We start from the raw sequence: 21,935 nt of genomic DNA, 5'->3' as shown, positions 1-21,935 counted from the left end.
GGATGTGCCCGCAACCCAGGCACATGCCCTTGACCGGAATCGAACCTGGGACCTTTCAGTCCGAAGGCCGATGCTCTATCCACTGAGCCAAACCGGTTAAGGCTAAACGACTGTATCTTAAAGTCATTTGGAAAATATTTTACTAACTTGCTCCTCAGCTTTCTTTGGTTTATTTTTCTTTTGGTTTGGGGATTAAGAATCCTTTTTCAGGATTAAATACGGAAAGGGGGAATGAAAAGAAGATCTCCATGGCTTTCTGTCAGTAACAAATAAAAATAATAGACAAGAACGCGCACTGTGACATACGGTTACACTGTGTAGACAGGACCCATGGGATGGAAAGACCTGGCATGGAGGTTACTTCTCTGTAGTGCAGCCCCCTCCAGTCCCACCCAGAGGCTGCTGGTCAGATTGTCCAGAGCTCGCCTGGCCCCACGCAGGGCGGATGGCTAGCCACTGGGGCCCCATGATCTCATGTGGCCATTTAACCTCTCTGTGTTTCAGATGCATTAATATGTAAGACCCACTTCACAGATTTTCTGTGAAGATTGAAGAAAAATATGTACTCAGCCACAGCTCTTTCCGTGTCCCCTCTCCTGGTTCCATCAGGGAAGCCGTGTGGGAAATTGGAACCATTAGAAGATGCCAACCAAGCGGGCGGAGCCGGTCACCGTCCTCAGCCTTCGGAGGTTGAGCCTGGGAGCCCCAGAGCCACAGCCGAAAGGTCAGGTGATCCAGAAGTCTCTGACCTCAAGCTGCTGCTTAATTCCCCCCCGCCCTCCCCTCGGATTTACTAGTTTTTATAACAGGAATTGGTTTCCCAACATCCTCTGGGGTGAGCAATAGTCCACACACATTTCCTACCCCCACAGGCTGTTCTTTTCACGTTGCTTTTCCTCGTTAGAGCCCAAGACTTTCACGGTGGAAGATGCTGTGGAGACCATCGGGTTCGGGCGCTTCCACATCGCCCTGTTCCTCATCATGGGCAGCACTGGGGTGAGTGCGGCTTGGAGACCGTTTGAGTCTCCTGAGCCATTTCCTGTGGGACACACAGAGTCCTGCACTGACCTCCGTGCAGGGATGTCCACTTGGGCGGATGTGAGGGGGGCAGGGAGTTTGTGAGGCGAACATGTCCCCAACAATTCATTTCCCCCTGACCCCCACTTGATACCCTTTTCCCTTTTTATGATGCCATTTTCATCCCTTCCTCCAGGTACAAAACCTCAGAACTTTCTTCTTCATTATTCTGAGCTGGATTTCTTTCCTCTATTTCTATTTATTCTACCAATTCTTTTCTAGCATCCACTTCATTTTCCTGGGAAATACACTCACCCCGTAATGGATAGCAAGATATGGACAGAGGATGATAATTAACCTTTCTGTTGAAAGGAGTATTTAGGCCCTGGCCGGTGTGCTCAGTGGTTAGAGTGTCGACCCACACACGGAAGGATCTTGGGTTTGATTCCTGGTCAAGGACATGTACCTGGGTTGCAAGTTCAACCCTGGCCCCAGTCAGGGTGTGTGTAGAAGGCAATCCATCAATGTTTCTCTCTCACATCTCTCTCCTCTCTCTCTCTCTCTCTCTCTCTCTCTCTCTCTCTCTCTCTCTCTCTCTCTTTCTTTCTCACTCCCTTCCTTCCACTGTCTCTAAAAATCAATTGGGAAAAGTATCCTCAGGTGAGGGTTAACAAAAAAAAAAAAAAGAAAAAAGAAAAGAAAGGAATATTTAGCAGCACATCTTATACTGTTTGCTAAGTAGACATTCTTTCCTGATGACGAACTCATATTGTTTGCACTTGTTCCTTTATTGTTGTCTGGCTTTCATGACCTTGTCTCCCCATCCCAACTTCTTGAGAAAGGGACTATTTTAAAAATCCATTTGCCAGGGGCATGTCCTGAGATCTCCACGAGGATGAGTATAAAACAACAAAGCTAGGTCGAAGTGGATGGCGGGGTGAGCCACTAGCTACATGACTGGCGTCCGCACAACACCCTCAGATACAGTGCAGATGCATGCATCCCCAGCATCACAAGTAAATATGAGCGATAAATCCGGGGACATTTCAAAATGTTCAAGAAGTGCTAAGGGGGTACGCAGTAGGTGCTCCCTAAGTGGGGGAGGGGAGGGAAGAGGACTAAAGGGTAGTGGAAGGCAGGCGTGGGGAGCAGTGGTGACAGGCTGGCACTCAGACACAGCATTTTTCCTCCTTTTCCTTAAGATTGCTGAGGCCATGGAGATCATGTTAATAGCGGTTGTGTCTCCCGTCATCCGCTGTGAATGGCAGCTGGAGAATTGGCAGGTGGCGTTAGTGACCACGGTGAGTGGCCTGCTTCCTGAGCTGCAAATGAGCCAACTGGAGACCAGGGCTTCCACGCCCCTTCCCCATCCCGCAGGGCGAGACTCAAAGGGTACCCCACCCCTAGTCTGTTGGCTTTCAAAGCTGATGCGTCTGCAGGCACCAACCAGCATTTGAGGCCTTTCCTGTTTTTCCCCACCCTGGAGAGTATAACTTTGAATTGCTTATTTTCCAGCTCCCAACAAAAGCCCCAAAGAGGTAAATCCAAATCAGAGAAAGTAACTCTTAAGCCGTGGGTTAGATATGCTTTATTAGTTCAGGACACTAAGAGGCTACTTATTGTGACCATAGTGACCTAACCAGTCACCAAACTGAATTGTTTGTGTTATACACTCAACTTTTCTCAACGACCATATGAATAGCTTTATGAGTTTCACACCAAATACTGCTGCAAAGAGGAGCTGAGTTTGCTGTGAAACAGTACACGTATTACGCTGGCAGTACCTTCATCCATCTCATGTTTACCTTATCTCTTGATTGCATCACATTCCCATAAGGTTAACTTAATCTTGTGTTGTTTGTACTGTAACAGGCTGTAATCCAGTGGTTCTCGACCTTGGCTGCACATTAGAATCACCTGGGAATCTTTTTAAAATCCTGACTTCTGGGCCTCATCCTACGGAAATTCTGTTTCTTTGTTATGTGCTGGGGTCCAGCCCCAGTGGGTCCAGGGGTTCCCAAAGGTGTGGACGGAGTCGGGGAAGAATGTTTTACACGGAGACAGCGTTCAGAACTCTCTAGCTTTCCTTAGTCTCCGTGGATCTTCCCTGTGCCTGGCTGAGGCCACAGAGAGAGATCCCAAGGCAAGCTGAGCCTTTATTTTATAGTGAGAGGTAAACAAGGTAGTGGTTACCAAAGTTACACTGTTCTTGTGAGTTTCACTTGTTTACACTGTTCTTGTGAGTTTCACTTGTTTTTGTTCTTGTGAGTTTCACTTGTTTACACCATGGTTATACTTCCCGCACTTCCTCAGCCCATTAGCTTCCCAGATAAGATCTAGGGAGCCTCATAAGGTCAAGCCTAATTATACTAAGAGGACTGTGCCCTCTAAGCTGGGAATTGTTTGTGACTTTGCCCACAGGTCAGTCCGAGGCTTAACCCTATATCAGCTCCTTACAGTTATGGGGTGGGACCACAACATTAGTAACAAGGAATCAGAATTTCCGGAGGATGGGGCCCAGAAGTCAGGATTTTAAAAATATTCCCAGGTGATTCTAATGTGCAGCCAAGGTTGAGAACCACTGCTGTAGAGGCTTGCAGCCTAGGAACAATAGGCTATACCTGTGGTCAGCAAACTGCAGCCCCTTGAGTGTGGCTCTTCCACAAAATACCACGTACGGGCGCACACGTACATTGTGATTGAAACTTCGTGGCCACATTCAAGGGGCCAAAGAGCCGCATGTGGCTCGCGAGCCACAGTTTGCCGACCACTGGGCTTTACCATAGAGCCCAGCTGTGTGGTAGGCATACCATCGGGATTTATGTGAGCGCACTCTATGATGTCAGCATGATGACGAAATCACCAGACAATGCATTTCTCAGAGTATACTCATCACTGAGCGGTGCATGGCTGTAGGAATTTAATTTCAGAGGAACCCAAAATTTGGGATTCACCAGCTGATAGAATATATTTCTTAAATGGAGTGGCTGACATTAGAACATATGTGTATTTGGCAAGTAAGGTCATTAGAAGAAGAGAAAGAGGCAGAAAAGCTTGCCATCGACAACCACCATCTTTCAAAAACAGAAGGGCACGTTATTTATTACCAACAATCAGAAATAAAATCATTCCAGGATAAAAGAGCCCTTTATATTGAATGAGTCTAGATTTATGCAAAGTATATCCCTGTGTCCTGTTTTTACCATTTTGCAGAGGACTGGTTAGATCGCACTGCGGCGAAGCAGTGTCCCAGGCCTGGCACTTAGAAAACAGCCCGCCCCCCCCCCCCGCCCCCATCTCGTCCCAGAAAGGACAGTGCACAGAGGAAACGCATGGCTTTTGTCATTCAAGAATAGATCCGATGTTGTTGTTTTCAATGGTTTCCTGTGGAAGAAAAGCATCCGAGTCTTCCTTAGGAAGAGTAAGGAAGAGAGAGAAAGAGAAAGCAATGTAAGCAGCAGAGAGACACAGGTCTTCGTGGGAAAAGTGTTAAAAATGCCAGCTCCCACCTGTCCTTTGGTTACCCTGGAAGGAGCCAGCCAGCAATCTTACTAGAAGGCAAAGCAGTGAAGCTTGGAGCTGCCAAAGGCATAGACATCCATTTACAACCAGGCTAAGTTAAAACGCTGGTATTATATCCAGATTCTTGAGTTTTCTTTAGGGAAAGTCATTGTGAGAACAAGTAAGGAAAAGAGGTAGGTTTGTATTCGATTTGAAGAGTATTTCTAAATGAATGGTTGGTTTGGTGTTTGTTAAAAGTTTATGTTTATCTGTAATACACAAAGGAGACTGATTCTAGAAGTCTCAACTCTGTGTAGAATTGGAGCATGAATGGAGTTTTTTTAAAGTTATTAATATGGAAATTCACAATTACACATCTGAGTTGAGTAGGGCCTAGGAAATCATCTTGGATCGGAGGGAAAGCAGTTACCTGTTCTTCCCACCGATTTCCACCTGGTGGCAGTGTTTCCAGGTGTGAGATCTGCCAAGGAGATGCATTAGCCTCAAAGCCCTGAACAGGTTCAACAGGAGTCAGGGGAGATCTTCGTGAACACCTGTTCTTCACTCTGCCCATGCATAGTTCTAGTCTACTTGGAATTGAGGAGAATGCACGCTTAATGCATTGAATTAGCAGGTCAACACAACTCTGCTTCAAGAATAATTTTTTCTCACCACGCCCCCTCCCACCCCCTCCAGATGGTGTTTTTTGGCTACATGGTCTTCAGCATCCTCTTTGGCCTCCTGGCTGACAGATATGGCCGCTGGAAGGTAGGCTGGCCTTGAAAGGTGATTTGCAGTTTTCTTCTCTGTGTTGTTTTGTGGCCATGTCACCACGGCTTCTCTTTAGCGGGCATTTCTCCATCAATACCCAAGATAGAAAGTGCAGAAATGCCCTCCTCTGACATCACTTGCCTGAATTCCAGTCCTATCTTCTCGCTAGCTCATCTTTCCTGAGGCATCTGGCCCTGTACTAGGTCCCTATGGATCAGGTAGGGAGTTGGTGGATGTGCATGGGGAGAACATGTTAGAATGTGGAATCTGCACAGAGAAGCATAGCAGCTTCACGTTAGTTAACTTAGAAACTGAACCACTTTCTTGTGGTCACACACATACTGGATTAAACATCAAGACAAATCTCTGTCTTCTGATTACAAACCCAGGTCTCTCTTCTTTTCTTGTCGGTTTTCTCATGGGGGATGCCTCTCAAAGCATAAACTCAAAGGGAGACGCCCCAAAGCAAAGCAGTAACAGACTTGGCTGTATGCTTGGAAGTACACAAAACAAATATCATCAACTCTTGCCATTTATATGAAAACACAAGTGTCTCGGGGGCTCTCTCTAAGGAGCACACCCGCGGCTTTCCGTACCCCCTGCCCCAGGCGCATTTTCCTTGCCTCTTTTCCCTAAACTCAAGGGCCCTTCTTTTGCCTCTGTAACTTGTTCCCTGAGCCCATGCAGCCCAGCTGGCTCACTTCTTCTACCTCAGTGACTTTCTAAATAAATTTTTTTTTTGAAACACACAACAACAACAACAACAAAACCCTCCACCAATATCTCAAAAAAATGTAAAGAGCACAGAAAGGCATTTACAAAAGAAGTACAAATGGTTAAGAAACCTTGAAAAGCATTCAGTCACAGGAGTTATCAAAAGCAAAATTACGTAGTGTCAATGAAAAGAAAAGTGAATCTCTATAAACCTGAGAAAGAATATTATTGGGGCCTTATTGAGGGCTATAGCCAAGAGCAAAGCTTCAAGAAGCCTGAAACTGCTCCACATTTGGAGAAGTGAGTGGCGCTCGTAGAGGCAGAAAAGTAGGCAAAAGTACATCTGGCACCTCAGGAGTTCCAATTAGGGTGCGTACACCTCAGTATTTGACAGTTTTACATCAAATGGAAGGAATGCATCAGAAAGATAAGGTTGGGTCTGGAAACCGTTAAACTGCCTCGGAACTGTTTGAGATGCATTTTTATGTGGATATTGAAAGAACAATTTTCTGTAATCATTGGCCTTTAATTTTTGAAGTTCTGCAGAAGGTGTGGAGGCTGGTCCCCATGGTCCCCATGGTGTGTGCCTTCACGAGGAATTTAAGGAGGCTCATTGTTCTCTCCTGGGTACTGATTTAGACAGTACATCGCAAGCACCCATCTATATCCTCAAAAGCCAGATATAATTTTTTTCTTATCTAGTCTATTCCAAACATCACATTCAGAAGGAATTTTTCTCTAAGAGACCTGCACGTGTATGGATGCCCTCACATACTATTGGTATAGTTTTTCGGACCATCGGTTTGGCAGATCAAGAACCTTGAGAATAGCCATCCTCCTCATCTGACAATTGTCATTCCAGAAATCTAGCCTGTTTAGATCATCGTAGAACTGCAAAGGTTTACGCACATTCATCATCACAGCTCATTTTTATAGAAAATGTGAAAACACTTCAATATTCAATAACAGGGGAAAGGTTTATGCATTATATTATATGTATTATATTACATCTTTCCAATGGAATATTTTACGGCCATTAAAAATATGTTTTCTGGCTCTGGCTGGGGAGCTCAGTTTGTTAGTGTGTCATCTCAAGAAACCAAGGTTATGGGTTCAATCTCCGGTCAGGGCACATACAAGAATCAACTAAGGAATACATAAATAACTGGAACAACGAATCAATGTTCCTCTCTTTCTCTCAAAATCAACATTTTTTAAGAAACAGGGAAAATTGGATAAAATCATGTTAAGAGTATTTTCTCTGGGTTGGAGAATTAAGGGTGATTTAATTTAAATAGTTTTAAAAAATATATATTTTTATTGATTTCAGAGAGGAAGGGAGAAGGAGGGAGAGAGAGAAACATCAATGATGAGAGAATCATTGATAGGCTGCTGCCTGCACGCCCCACACTGGGGATTGAGCCCACAACCTGGGCATGTGCCCTGACCAGGAATCGAACCGTGACTGACTGGTTCATAGGTCGATGCTCAACCACTGAGCCATGCCGGCCAGGCTCTTTTTCTTCCATATTTTCTACTATGAACTTGTGTTGTTCTTACAATTAGAGAAAAAACAAATACCTTAATTTTTCTCCTTATACCCAACTCCCACACAATGCTTCCTGTGCTCCTGACATCCTTTTGAGCAGGGAGGGCACATTTCTGCATTCTCAATGCAGTGGGGGAATTTCAAAGAATGGTCTAAAGTAAACTCAGAATTGTGAATGGGCCCTGGCTGGATAGTTCAGTTGGTTAGAACATTGTCCCGATACACCAAGGTTTTGGGTTCGATCTCCACATACAAGAGTCAACCAATAAATGCATCAATAAGTGGAACAACAAATCTCTCTCTCTCTCTCTCTCTCTCTCTCTCTCTCTCTCTCTCTCTGTCTCTCTCTGTTTCTCTCTCCTTCCTCCCTTTCTAAAATCAATACATAATTTGGAAAATAATTATTTAAAACAAAAAGAATTGTGAGTGAAGTAGGGGTTCTAATAAATGTGACAAGCCCAGTGAGCAAAAGTAACCTCACAGGGTGATGTGATCATAAATTCCTAACTGGGTCGGTCATGGTGGGAAGTCATGCTCCCAGCCTATGACTTCCTTAAGCAAGCCCTGTCCATTGTTCTTGGGCATCCAGGCACACCCCTCGGAAATCCCAGCGCAATCCTCTTTTCCAGATCCCTTGGAGACAGAGGCGAGTCATAGGCACTCTCAACCAGCACAGAACTATCCTGCAGTCCAACCCTAGAGATTTCCCGCCTTGCTTTCTCCAACCTCCATAGAATCTTCCTTAGGTTCCCGCCTTATTTCCAAATGTATGAAAGGAACCACACCGCTGTCATTCCCCAGAGCATTTGAGATCTTGCTCCCCAGCAGCTGTCATCACTTTGCCTCAAATAAACTCATAAAAATTCTCTGCAGGGTTGCAGCTTCTTACGTCCACGGAATGTCTGGGCTTTGGGACAATAGAATGTCACGGTTGGTATTTGATGATTGGGGGAAATCAGTGAGCTCGCTGTAGGCCAGCCCCTCAGAGGAGCAAACACCTGGATGGAAATTAAAAATTACCTTCGCAAGTGAGGGTCCCCCTATCTTCTATGGAGGCAGGTCCCATTAATGACTTTCTTTTTGTTGCTTCAGATTTTGCTCATCTCGTTCCTGTGGGGAGCCTACTTCTCCTTGCTGACCTCTTTCTCTCCCTCGTACATCTGGTTTGTCTTCCTGCGGACGATGGTGGGCTGTGGTGTGTCTGGCCATTCACAAGGGTAAAGACTTCACCTAGAGGACCCCTAGAGACACAGACACTGTGCTTAATAGAGTAATACCATCAATAAGTTGCAAAATTTATCGACTTCACTTGTGCTAATTATTTTTGAACTTTTTGTTTTTAAGTGATGGCATCTTATTTTATTAGTTGCTATTGGCTCGTCAAAACGATGTTTGATGGTCAGGCTAGCAGACTGCTGGATTAAGCGTGTGTTAACTTTTTTGTTCCTAAGGTTGCTCATTTTTTAGATAAATACTATTTAGTTAAGACTAAATGCTCAACAAAGAGTGGCATATGAGGTCAGAAACAAAAATGTCCACCCAAACACAACCTATGCATTTCTTGAATTTGTTGGAAGAGTTTAGTTTGACCATAAGCACCTGGGACATTTAGGAATGACCATTTAAAAGTGCCATTGCCCTATAACTTAAGACTTTGTCAAATGAATTTGCAGAGCTGGGCGTGTGGTACTGAAAGATACCCTTGGATGAGTGTGCAGTATCGTGTGTGTGTGTGCGCGCGCGCGCGCGCGTGTGTGTGTGTGTGTGTGTGTGTGTGTGTGTGTGAAAGGGGTGATGCTAAATTTTCAGCAATTTGGGAGCCTCCCTTAAATTAACAGGGCCTCTCAGGCTATTCTCTCCTGGGTGCCTGGGAACAGGTGCCCTAGAATATATTAGGAGACTTCAAAGCACCTAATTGTTACCTTAATGTGTAGGGAAGGAATTGCTCTTCCCCGGGGCATGAGTTAAACACCACTCGTGCTTCAGAGCCTGGAGGAGTGAAGTTAGTAGGATTTTAAAGCCTCCCTCAGAGGACGCCCAATAAACGCGCCCGTTAAAAACCAAGCCCTTGCTAATCACGGCAATAGAGAAGAACAAGTAGAAAGCTGGTGGGACACGAGTTCATATATCCTTCTCTTCACAGAATGAAGACATACTTAATTAGAAGCTGCGCTTTCACTGTCATTATTAGTCCAGGGAACTACCTGCTCTTGGTTGTGTTTTAGTTTCCAAAGTATGTTTTAGAAAAGCAAATCAGACGTGGGAAGACATATTCCCAACATTTCTCTCGGCAAAAGAGATTGGCTAATGCCTCTTAAATAGTAAGAGGTAACTGAAAATTCAATAACTTTGACTTCCAATAACGTTGGGCATAAAAGTGTTCCTATCGCATCAGGAATAAAAATGTAAAGAGGAGAGCAGTCTTCACGTTTAACTTCTTGTTTTCTTATGTGGATCTTAGCGGTATTAATCTAAAAATAAAAAGCCACAGTGACAGGCAACAAGTGCTCATTTGAGCCAAGAAAATAGGAATTCAGGAAGCACCGATCCCAGCAAAAACCCAGGGTTCCGATCGGGAGCTGAAGGGGCAGGGGCGTTATTACGTGACTAGAAGGAAGGCATTTCTATGGCTGCAGATAGGCTACGGAAGGCATTTCTACAGGTGCAGACAAGGTGACACGGTGACGAATTCTGAAGAATGACTTTAATGTCCTGCTTTCCTGTTATCTTTGCAAGCAGTTGTTTGGAACACAGTGCTGCTTCAGGCACAGTCCAAAGGTCATTTTGCCCATTTTTAACATCCCAGAGGTTTGAGAAGTAAGGCATGCAAGGTGGTTGTCTGGGATGTCAGCTCCGACTCCATTTTGTTTGTTTTTTTGTTATCAGAGATGATATTTTTTCCCATTGATTTTTAGAGAGAGTGGGAAGAAAGGAGGGAGGGAGGGAGAGAGAGAGAAAGAGAGAGAAAGAGAGAGAGAGAGAGAGAGAGAGAGAGAGAGAAATATCGATGTGAGAGAGACACATCGATTGGTTGACTCCTGCATGTGCCCCAACCAACAATCAGGTGTGTGCTCTTGACAGGGAATTGAACTCTCAGTCCTTGGGTGCACGGGCCAGTGCTCTAACCACTGAGCAGCAGAAGCCAGGACTCCAACTCTATTTGGAAGTGGCTTCGTTTGTATTATTTTTTTACAGCTGTAACAATTATATTTTGATGTATGATCAGCTAGGAAACTCTTCTGTTTTCCTTCAATGCTTGCACTCACTTATTCTGACAATACTTCACTTCTGACCCCAGCTGTGTGGATTTTCCCACACCAGCAAGTCTCTGGCGCCAGCTGGATGCCCTGCAATTCATTCTGACGCTAACCAGAGTTCGTGCGGTTCCCACAGATTAAAGGCCCGGTTCCACAAGACCCCCCACTTCGCACACCACGTGCAAATGGCAGGTCCTCAGCGTACCCACAGCTGCTGGCTGACTTGGCTGGGAACTGGAAGTTCCCGCAAACCCCTTCTCAGGTCTGAGAGTTTGCTCGAGTGGGTGGCAGAACCCAGGAAAGCAGTTTACTTACACTCACAAGGGGATTATTTACTACAAAGGCTATTTCATAGGATGCAAATGAACAGCCAGATGAAGACATACCCAGGGCTGGGTCCTGGAGGGCCCCGAGTGCGGAGCCTCCCTGTGGAGCTGGGTGCGCCACCCTCCCGCACACGGCTGTGCTCAGCAACCGGACAATCTCCGAACGCCGCACTGCAGGGATTTTACGGAGGCAGCACTGTGTCGGGGCGTGCCTGCGGATGGACCCCCTTGGGGGGCAGCACCGAACATTCCAGCTCTCTACTCGGGGCTCAGTCTTTCCGGCGGCCAGCCCTCCTCGCGGAGCCTGAGAGCTTCTCAGCAGAACAAGCGACGGCCCTACAGAGGCAGGAAAGTGGAACAGGGAACAAAGGCCCGAGGCTGTCCCTCCCCTCCTCCCGTTTGGCTGGAACATCACCGACATGACCTTCACTGACCACCTGTTCCCCCTACCCCCTACCCCCTCCCCAATGTCCTGGTTGGGAGAACCAAAAGGAAATCACTGTCCGGGGAGGAGAGGCAAGGATGAGCCGGGAGACAGTCCCCCCACCGGCGTCAGAAGCAGAGGCCACCCTCTCCCCACCTCGCCCACGTGTAATAGGGACCTCCCCCCCAGATGCCCCCGGGCGTCTCATTCTCCAAGGTCACCACTCCCACTTCTCAAGCGAGTACTCTCACTCTAGTGAATGCACTGCGCTTTGCCAAAGCTCCGGCACGCTCTGGAATTCCTTCTTGTGCGGTGACAAGGACCTGGATCGGGTGGAGGCCTCCGTTTGGCCTCCCGGGTGCTGCGGGGCATCACTGTCACCCAGGACGTTACAGGGTTTCAGGAGCGTCCCCGGGGTCAGGAGCCCAAAGGCGCGCCCTTTGCGAACAGTAGACACACGCTTCCCATTTCCCAAGGATGGATGTCCACGTTGCCTCGGTCTGTACACATTGTAGGCGGGACACGTATCTATGCGTCCTACCAGGGTAGTAGAGCGCGGGACACATATTAATACGTTGTTTATAGACTAGCGGTAGAATGCGGGTAACGTATAAATATGTAAACTAAAGTTATCGTAATTTTACTGAACGTTGCCATTTGCGCAAAAAATTAGCAAAAATGGCCCGCGCCACCTGTTAGCGCGCGAGAAAAACTACCCGCAAACAATGTGTTTATCTCTGCGACAAGAAAAATTGTAACTGTTCAAATGAGTTATTTGGTTTTATAAAAACAAAATTATGTTTTCTCCCCTTCCTGCGTAGGCTGATCATAAAGACGGAATTTTTGCCCACGAAATACCGAGGCTACATGCTCCCCTTGTCCCAGGTAAGGTAAACGGGGACTCTCCCCAGGTTTCCTGAGCCAGGACTCTGTCACCTGCAGCGGCACTTAGAGCACAGCACCCCCGCCCCCCCTCCCCTGTCCTCCCAGCCGGAAACACTGCAATGGCTGATCTCACTGGAGTGACAGGAGCCCAGGAACGCATCTGGAATGAACTTTCTCCAAGGACAGACATAGCCACCACCCCTTTTAGGGCATCTCACCTCCCTCCCCAGGATTCTAGTGTCTGCAAGCCTGTCACTGACCCCTGCCTGTGGGACCAGGCCATGCTGCAACCTCCCTGACGAGCCATTTGTCCCGGGAGAGGACTGGGATGCTCTCCAGCCCCTCCGGCCCTGCCAGCCACTGATGAGAGGCCACGGCAGCCTAGGTGCCCTGGTCCCGCCTTGGATGCCATCCTTGTCCAAAAGCGCGGACCTTTCAGAGGTCCCGGGAAGAAGACAGCAATGAAGTAGTAGGAAACTGCTTTTAAATTACTTTGAATTTTTCTGATACTAAATTTAGGTAAGAACAACAACAACAAATTAGAAACCTAACAAACAATAAATCATTCATTCCCCCCCCCCCCCGCCCCCGATTTCTTCCTCTGATCTTTGTTGAGGTGGACACACACATTTTTGATACTCAGGGGTTGGGTTTTACATTTAACATTATTTCATTGGTTGCTTCTTGCACCTGCCACTCGGTCCTTAGCATGCTTCCTGGTTATGTATTCTCTTTGCTTGTCTTATTTTCCAGGTCTCCTTGGGTCATCTAATTTACGCCAATGATTTTAGCTATCTATGTGCATATGACCCCCCAAAATCTTTATCTACCACCAGGAGCACCTCCTTGAATTTCTGACCCAGGTGACCAGTTGCCTGATAGCAACTTGAATATCCTACCTGTTCCTCAACTACAACAGTCATAGAACTAACCTCTTCTTCTTCCTCTGAAGACTCTTATTTATTTTCAGTTAATAGCAAATCCTATCTCTTCAGCCATCTGAGCCACAAACTCAAGAACCATCCCTGGCCCCTCCCTTGCCCTCACTTCCATTGAACGAATTACCAAGCCCTACTGGTTCGTCCCCTATAATGGGCCCTCAACCGAAGTGCCCATCAGTCTTGTCCCCTTGACTTCCAAAATGTGTGTCATATCCATGAGTTAAACATTTTTTTTTTGCCATCTCATTGTTAAAATCCTTTTCAGTGCCACATCACCTGTCCCCCGGCCCACTGCAATGGTTTGTTACAGCCCTTCATATCCACTGTCTCTTCAGAAAGGTGGTCCCTAACTGATCACGCAAGTCTCCATCCCATTACTATTATTTTTTGTACCCTTATCACTTTCAAAAATAATCTTTGCATGTTTGTAGTAGAATTCCTTGGTGATAAAATAATCACCCCTAAGTAGTCCCTCAAGGAATCTTTTATGATATTATCCTCTCTCCATCTCTGTGAGGTGGAATGGAATTATCGTTTATTCTCCATCTTCCAGAGCGGAAATAATGTTCAGGCTGAACATTCAGAATTATCCTAATTCCCGACCAATGGGGCCTGGTCGTAATTGGCGGCCATGTTACTCATTGATATAAAACGATCTCCAAGTTATATATTTAGTGTGACAAGCAAAGTGTAAGCATGAGTTATACTACGTGACCATCTGTGAAAAAAGAGAAGAGCACAACACTATACTCTTATTAGCTTTGCATATATTTAGAACAGCTTTAGGAATGTGCAACAAACCGAACACAGGGCCTTTCCGAGGAGAGACATTGGTGGCAGGGAAGGAGGAGAAGAAAACCATTAGAGTGTTCCCCTTTGTACCCTGAGTTCTGAGCCAGTGAATTATTTACTTGAAAAAATAAAAGCCAGTGTCTGGGGTCCCAGATCTTTAAAACTTTGGTGACGTTATTGACCCTCTGCCTATGAGCCCCCCCCCCTCAGGCTATCAAACAAAGCCACGAGCAGTCAAGCCCCTGCCCCCAGTCAGCCAGGCCCTGAGTGGAACCGGAATGTGGGCTCCTCAGTCAAAGACCCTCTCTCCATCTCACCCTCTTCCATCGGTAACATGCTGGGCGGGGCCGCTCCCGAGAGAGGAAGTCTGGAGCAGGTTTGAGAGCAGGGACTTCATCTTCCATTCCTGCCCAGGTTTTCTGGCTCACTGGCTCCCTGCTCATCATCGGCCTGGCCTCCGTGGTCATCCCCACCATCGGGTGGCGCTGGCTCATCCGCATCGCCTCCATTCCTGGCATCATCCTCATCTTGGCCTTCAAGGTGAGGAAGCTCACTGGGCTCCCCTCCCCCCCTCCCTCCCTCCCTCCTGGGGTCCAGTGGCCTTCTGGTCCCCTGCCCACCTCCTTCCTTTATTTAAGCATCCATCTCAGTAAGCTTGGTGGAAAGGGCTAATGTGCAAGGCCCGTCTGAAGGTGTGAACGCACAGAATGTGTCTGGGAGAGAAGGTAGGCTGGGTGGCTGGGGTGAGGGGTGCTGGGGGAGGCTGGGGAGACAGGCCTGTCCAGCTTAGGAAGGGCCTCGCAGGCCAGGGTTCTGGGGGTGTGAGAGGGCTTCTGTGCTGGGAAGCTGGCTCAGCGCTGGGTGGAGCCCGGGCAGCAGAGGGCAGAAAGGCAGTTAGAAAGTGTCAGGACACTCCCGGTGGGCGATGAGGAGGACCGCGCTGCCCATTGGCTGCGGGAATGGGGGGCGAGGTGCTGCCTGGGGCGATGTTTTCCTGAGGCAGCACCAGCAGCCTGGACTAGGTGCGAGGCAGGCGGGGCAGGGAGCAGGCCTCGCTGATTCTCCAGGTCCCAGCCTCAGTGGCGACCTGTGCTGTTGCCGAGTGTGGTGCTCAAAGTACTCACCCACCAGGGGGGTAGGGGCCTCGACATTCAGGAGGCCCCTGTGGGTGCTGGAGGCTCCGTCTGCAGCGATCTGCTGCGTGGTGGGGAGGTCTTGGGATCCCTGCAGAGGACTCGGGTGGCAGAGCGGTGACGGGCACTGGGGGCCTCGGGGAGGGGGTATTTACCAACTACACAAGAATTTCATTGTATTAACAAGTCTGCTGAGCCAAGTTGGTATGAAGTTTGGTGTCAGCCCGCTGTTGTCTAAGATGGCACCATGGTAAGGAGAATGCAACCTTTTTTGTTCCAAGTCAACCTGGGATGCAAGAGCGTGCCTGCGTGGTGTGTGCCTTTGCGCTGGCCACACCCTCCCCGTCACTGGAAACTGGGCCGGTGGCGGTGTAGTTAGTACATGGAGGTAATAGTCGTGTCCCTGGGTTCATAGCAGCTGCTGCTCTCCTGTTCTTTGTCATCTGTGCCCAGTTCATCCCTGAATCCGCTCGGTTCAATGTCTCCACCGGGAACACGCAGGCGGCCCTGGCTACGCTGCAGCACATCGCCAGGATGAACCGCTCGGCCATGCCCGAGGGGCAGCTGGGGGAGCCCATCCTGGTGAGTGCCCAGAGGGAGGTCTTCTCCCCGCGTGGGGACCACCCGGAAATCCCCTTAGTCGTGTAAGGCCAGCGGGAAGGGGGCCGTAGCTCTCCGGTCCTGCCCCAGGAGGGAACAGCGACAATGGGTATAATAACACCTACCTTGCTGAGGGAGTCACAGGATTGGCATCATTGTTTATAGGTGAGAGACGGATTTAACATTTAATTTTCTTGTACTGGCCTCGTCTTATTTTGATATCAAAGTTGTAAACTTCATTAAATGATTTTTAAAAACACACCAAAATGTGGTGTTTAAATTCCACTGGTTCAGGGCTCTCAGGGAAATCTGCATTCATTCCACTCACCAGCCCAGACCCCCTCTTCACCCCCTGCAGGCGGCTCAGGCCCAGGCTCCTGGAGGAGGTCACCCGGCTCCTTCCTCACCTCTCCCGCCTTCTTCACCTTCCTCACCTCTCTGCCTTCACCTGTCCTGCCATCTCAACAATAGTATCTACAAGACAGGAATGAACCTCTTTGAATGTTTGCTAAAACTTGCCTACAAGGCACTTACACCTAATATTTATTTTGAAGTGTGTGGTGGGGGAAGTTAGGGGGTGGTGGAAGGAGAAGTTTTAAAATCTAATTTAAATTTGCGTAAGGATTAGAGTCTACTTATGTTTAATAGTTTTAATTGAGTAGATTTGGGTAATGCATATATTGTAGAAAATTGTTAGCTTCATCTAGGTTTTCAAATTTATTCATAGAAATTGTTCCTAGTGTTCTCTTGTGAGTTTCCAAAAAAAAAAAATCTGTGTGAGATTTTTTTCATTTTTTAATATCGTTTGTTTGTGCCTTTCTCTTTTTTCTTGGTCTGTCTCAGTAGAGGTTTGTCTGTTTTATTAAACTTCAAACAGCAAGATTGCTTTTGGTTGTGCTCTCTTTATTGATTTTTTGGTGGACTCATTAGTTTCTCCTCTTGATTTTGCTTTCTTCCTCGGCTTTTTATGTTCTCCTAACTTTTAGATTCTTGAGCTCAGTACTTTGCTTATTTATTTTCAGTCATTTTTAATTTTAATCAACTATTTAGCTACGTTTAGCAAGTTTTGTTACAGAGTAATTTTATTTTTACTTTGTAACTATTATGAGTTCTCTTTAACCAATGAGTTATCTGTTAATAATCTTTTTTAATCCTTTGTTTCTAGTGTAATTGCTTTTTTGTTCAGAGGATATTACCAATTACTTGGGATTTATTGAGACTTTCCTTTTTTTCTCTATATAATGTTTTTATATATATAATTGATTTCAGAGAGGAAAGGAGAGGGAGATAGAAACATCAATGCTGAGAGAGAATCTTTGTTAGGTTGTCTCCTGCACCCCATACTGGGGATCGAGCCCACAACCTGGATACATGCCCTGACTGGGAATCGAACTATTACCTCCTGGTTCATAGGTCGATGCTCAACCCCTGAGCCACACCAGCTGGGTTACATAGTGACTTTTTATTAATGTTCTGTGTGTACTTCAAAAGGATGTTTTCTTAAATCCTATATAAGAAAACCCTAATATGTAAATCAACCAAACAGCAGAACAACCAGTTGCTATGATGCACACTGACCACCAGGGGGCAGTCGTTCAATGCAGGAGCTGCCCCCTAGTGGTCAGTGTGCTCCCACAGGGAGAGCGCTGCTCAGCCAGAAGCCGGGTTCACAGCTGGTGAGCACAGTGGCGGTGGCGGGAGCCTCTTCCTCCTCCACTGCAGGCGGTGGTAAGGAGCAAGAGGTCCTGGACTGTGAGAGCCCCAGACTGCGAGAGGAATGTCTGACTGCCGGCTTAGGCCCGATCCCTGGGGGGAGTGGGCCTAAGCTGGCAGGCGGACATCCCCCAAGGTGTCCCAGACTGCAAGAGGACACAGGCCAGGCCTCTAGTTAATTAATAAAAAAGAAAAAAAATCCTGAGGTACTGTTTGAAGAGTAGGTATTAGTAGGTATTAATCTACTATCTCTGTGTTACTCAGGCAGAGAGATAATACCCACCTTAGGAATGGGGACGGGTTGGATTGAAACAAGACTTAGTATACTAGGGATGTGGAGAAGATATGGCTGACCTGCTTTTATTCACTTATTCTACAAATATTTATAAAAGCCTATTATGTGACAAACATTATGCTAGCTCTTGGGATATAAAGAAATAAAACACATGTCTTTCCTGCTCCTAACAGAGAAAACCCACACATGTGCTCTCATTGACTATACATATATATTCTTCTGAGACCCCTTTCCTCAGCTGTGGATGGCTGTCTTCTCCTGGTATCCTTACATCGTCTTCTCTCTGTGTGTCTGTGTCCTGATCTCTTTTTATAAGGACATCAGTCATATTGGATTATGGTCCACCCGAATGACTTCCTTTTAACTTAATTACTTCTTTTAAGGCCTTATCTCTAGCCCTGGCTGGTGTGGCTCAGTTGGCTGGGTGTCCTCCCATGCGCCTACAGCCAATCGATATTTTGTGCTCCCATCAATGTTTCTCTCTCCCCCTCTCCCTTCCTCTCTCTCTAAAAAAAATCAATTAAAAAAAAGCCTTAACTCCAAATATAGGCACATTCTAGGGGTTAGAACTTCAACATGGACTTTGGGGGACACGTCCCATAACAACCACCGTCCTCCTCCACCCCCTCTATATTCTCAGTACTCTCCATCCTCCACCCCCTCTTACATCCCTCTCCTTTCTCCTCCCCACTGCTTCCTTCCGCACTCCTTCTGTGCCTCCAGCTCATCCGTAGCCCATCCATCACGCCCATCAAATGGTCTTGTCCTCCTCACTCATCTGTGGCACAAGGCTCTGTGGCTGCAGAGGTACAAGCAGTAGAGCCCGCATTTTACAATCTGGTTAGAGAGGGGAGACTTACATGGGAAAGAATTGATAACAACAGAGCCAGGTGAGCTGTGCAGGTGACGGGGTGCGTGCAGGATCCGGGCAGAGAGGAGACCGTGAGGCACGGCAAGCCACCTTCAGGCATCGGTGGGGCATAAACTGAGCAATGAAAAGAGGGAAGAGGCCACCACAGGCAGGAGGAGTGGTGTGAGCCGAGACCAGAGGCAGGGATGTGAGGTGGGTTTGGTCACGCGGCTGCTGTCAGAAGCCACGGGGAGGAGGCTGGGCAAGATGCCGTGGGCCGTGGAGCCTCGGCAGCTTCACTCCAGACACTGAGATGAAAGGCCTTGGGTCCGTTTGAGGAAGGGCCACACCATGGATGCGCTGGATGAGTCCCCCCTTTTGGATTGTAGCCAAGAGTTCCTCACCCATTAACTTTATTAGGATAAAACGTATGACTCATTGGGATACTATACGACTAGCTTTTTGAATCTCCAGCAAACTTGAGGAGGTAGGGGACCATAGTCATATCTAAACCAAGGGGAATAGCAGACAGTTAGATGGCCAGTGCTCGGGACTGCTGCTCTGGAGACCTGGATTCCGGGCTGGCTCTGCCTTCACACAGCTGTGTGATCTTGGGCAAGTCACTTAACCTCTCTGGGCTACATAATCTGTGTTGGACAAAGGGAAGATAGGACTAGATCAGAGGTTTTCAATGATGAGTAGCCAGAGCTCCAATATGTAAAGCTGATGGAGGTGAAGTGTCAATTGCTTCACTCCACCCACAATAACCTCCAGGTCCCTGGAGCAAAAGACCTCTGAATTCCTTCAAGCTCTTTCTGTGGGCAGATGTGGCCCAGTGGTTGAGCGTCGACCTAGGAACGGGGAGGTCACAGTTTGATTCCTGGTGGGGATGTGTGTGTGTGTGTGTGTGTGTGTGTGTGTGTGGAGGGGGGAGGGGCGATTGATAATTCTCTCTCATCGTTCATGTTTCTATCTCTCTTTCCCTCTCCCTTCTTCTCTCTGAGATCTATGAGAGAGAGAGAGAGAGAGAGAGAGAGAGAGAGAGAGAGAGAGAGAGAGAGCCTAGTTGGTTTGGCTCAGTGGATAGAGTGTCAGCCCACAGACTGAAGGGTCCTGGTTAGATTCTGGTAAAGGGCATGTACCTTGGTTGCAGGTTCCCTGGCCCTGGTCGGGGTACGTGCAGGAGGCAACCAGTTGATGTGTCTCTCTCACATCGATGTTTCTCTCTGTCTCTCCCTCTCCTTTCCACTCTCCCTAAAAATCAATGGAAAAATATTCTCAGGTGAAGATAAACAAAACAGAGAGAGAGAGAGAGAGAGAGAGAGGAGAGAACAAAATCCTGGAATCCCAGACCACACTCCTGGTCTCTCTCAAGAGTCCTGTGATCCCAGGTCTATTTGTGAGAGAAGAGTAGTTGGTTTTAGCTGAGAACCCCCAAAGCTTTCCTAGCTTTACATAAAATCCATGACTGTCAATAATACTCATCCTCATTTATTTGTATGCAGAAGTATTTAATAGGTACTGACTGTGGATAGGAACTTTTGCTAATTACCCTAAAGACACAAAAAGAAGTCGAGTGTTCTACCCTCTTTTAAAATTTATGACTTTTTTTCTTATAAAAGCCCCACACACGTAAGTGTTAAGTTTTTCATTTTAATGTTAATAATAAAGAATATCCCATCAGTTTTACGGGTGTTTTCATGTATCCTCCTATTTTCTACCACACCCCTCGCCAGCACCGGTGAGAAGAGGACGAGTGAAAGTGTTAGAATCATAAATTCCACGAGTTCGGGTACCTGCCAATGAAAACAGTATGCAAAGTCTGATTGGCTGGGATGCATGTGTTAAAAATGATTATGGGTTTGGGTGGGCTGTGCTCATAGGAATTCAGTGGTTTTTTCACCTCCCCATATCCCATGTTGTCCTTTTTTTAAAATATTTTGTTGCCGAAACCGGTTTGGCTCAGTGGATAGAGCGTCGGCCTGCAGACTGAAAGGTCCCAGGTTCGATTCCGGTCAAGGGCATGTACCTGGGTTGCGGGCACATCCCCAGTAGGAGATGTGCAGGAGGCAGCTGATCGATGTTTCTCTCTCATCGATGTTTCTAACTCTCTATCTCTCTCCTTTCTCTCTGTAAAAAATCAATAAAATATATTTTAAAAAATAAATAAATAAAATATTTTGTTCATATTTAATATCTAAAATAGTAGCGGCATCTTTGCTTGTCCTTAACCCACTGAATCTATTCTGTTTCCCTCTTTTCACTGCCCTAGGATAAAAGAGGAAGGTTTGCAGACCTGTTGGATGCTAAATATTTGCGGACCACGTTACAGATCTGGGTCATATGGTAGGAATGTAGTTACTTCAGCCCTGGCTGGTGGCTCATTGGTTGCAGTATCTTCTTGTGCACCAAAAGGTTGCGGGTTTGATTCCTGGTCAGGGCACATATAGAAGGCAACCAACCGATGTTTCTCTCTCTCTCTCTCTCTCTCAAAAAAAAAAAATCAATTAAAAAACCTATCATAGGTTGAGGATTTTAAAAAGGTAATTATATCAAAATGAGTTTTATAGAAAGCCTACTAAAGTAAATCCACTCTGAATGCTACTGGGGAGAAAAACACAAGAAAGACCCCAGCAATCTCATCTTTTTACTAATATCACCAACCAAAGAAGTAAAATAATTTAAAAGAAAGAGAGAAAGAAAAGAATCCTAATTGTCCACAGTTTTTTTATTTTTTCATCTCAACATAGGACCTCACTTTCTAACCCTTTGAAGCCTAGTTCACCACTACAAATCCACCTACATGCCAAAATTAAAGACTGTACCAAGTGTTGGGTGGATGTAAGGTAACAGGAACCATTGCATTCACTGCTGATTAGAGTTCAAGTTAGTACAACCACTTTGGAAAACTGCTTGGAAAAATCTATCACAGTTGAAAATATGCATATCCTATGGCTCAGCAATTCCCCTCCTGGGCTTATACCCAACAGAAATGCATACATACATTCACCAAAAGACATTTACATGAATGTCCATTGCATTATTTTGTTTGTAACAGGCCCAAACTATAAACAACCCACATGTCCATCAACGACATAATGGGTAAATTGTGTTAGATTCATAAAGTGGAATACTGTACAATAATGAAGATGAGAAAGCCAGGAGTC

At 46.6% G+C, this 21,935-nt stretch overlaps 1 protein-coding gene across 1 annotated transcript in view; it reads left to right on the top strand.

Moving 5' to 3' along the window:
• Nucleotides 1-607: 607 nt before the first annotated feature.
• SVOPL (SVOP like) overlaps nucleotides 608-21,935 on the top strand; it is a gene marked incomplete at its 3' end in the record, with an annotated part of 42,627 nt that continues 21,299 nt past the window's right edge. The window contains exons 1-9 of the mRNA XM_081102650.1: nucleotides 608-724; nucleotides 905-996; nucleotides 2,220-2,318; nucleotides 5,215-5,286; nucleotides 8,645-8,769; nucleotides 12,381-12,444; nucleotides 14,592-14,717; nucleotides 15,764-15,892; nucleotides 21,041-21,114. Of these exons, the coding sequence (XP_080958776.1) occupies nucleotides 643-724; nucleotides 905-996; nucleotides 2,220-2,318; nucleotides 5,215-5,286; nucleotides 8,645-8,769; nucleotides 12,381-12,444; nucleotides 14,592-14,717; nucleotides 15,764-15,892; nucleotides 21,041-21,114 (863 nt within the window). The 5' untranslated portion in view covers nucleotides 608-642. The remainder of the gene's footprint in view (nucleotides 725-904; nucleotides 997-2,219; nucleotides 2,319-5,214; nucleotides 5,287-8,644; nucleotides 8,770-12,380; nucleotides 12,445-14,591; nucleotides 14,718-15,763; nucleotides 15,893-21,040; nucleotides 21,115-21,935) is intronic.

The sequence above is a fragment of the Myotis nattereri genome, assembly GCF_964212035.1.
Source record: "Myotis nattereri genome assembly, chromosome: 11".
Classification (NCBI taxonomy): Eukaryota; Metazoa; Chordata; class Mammalia; order Chiroptera; family Vespertilionidae; genus Myotis; species Myotis nattereri.
Note: the sequence above shows the minus strand (reverse complement) of the source record. Positions and strands in the feature narration are given on the sequence as shown.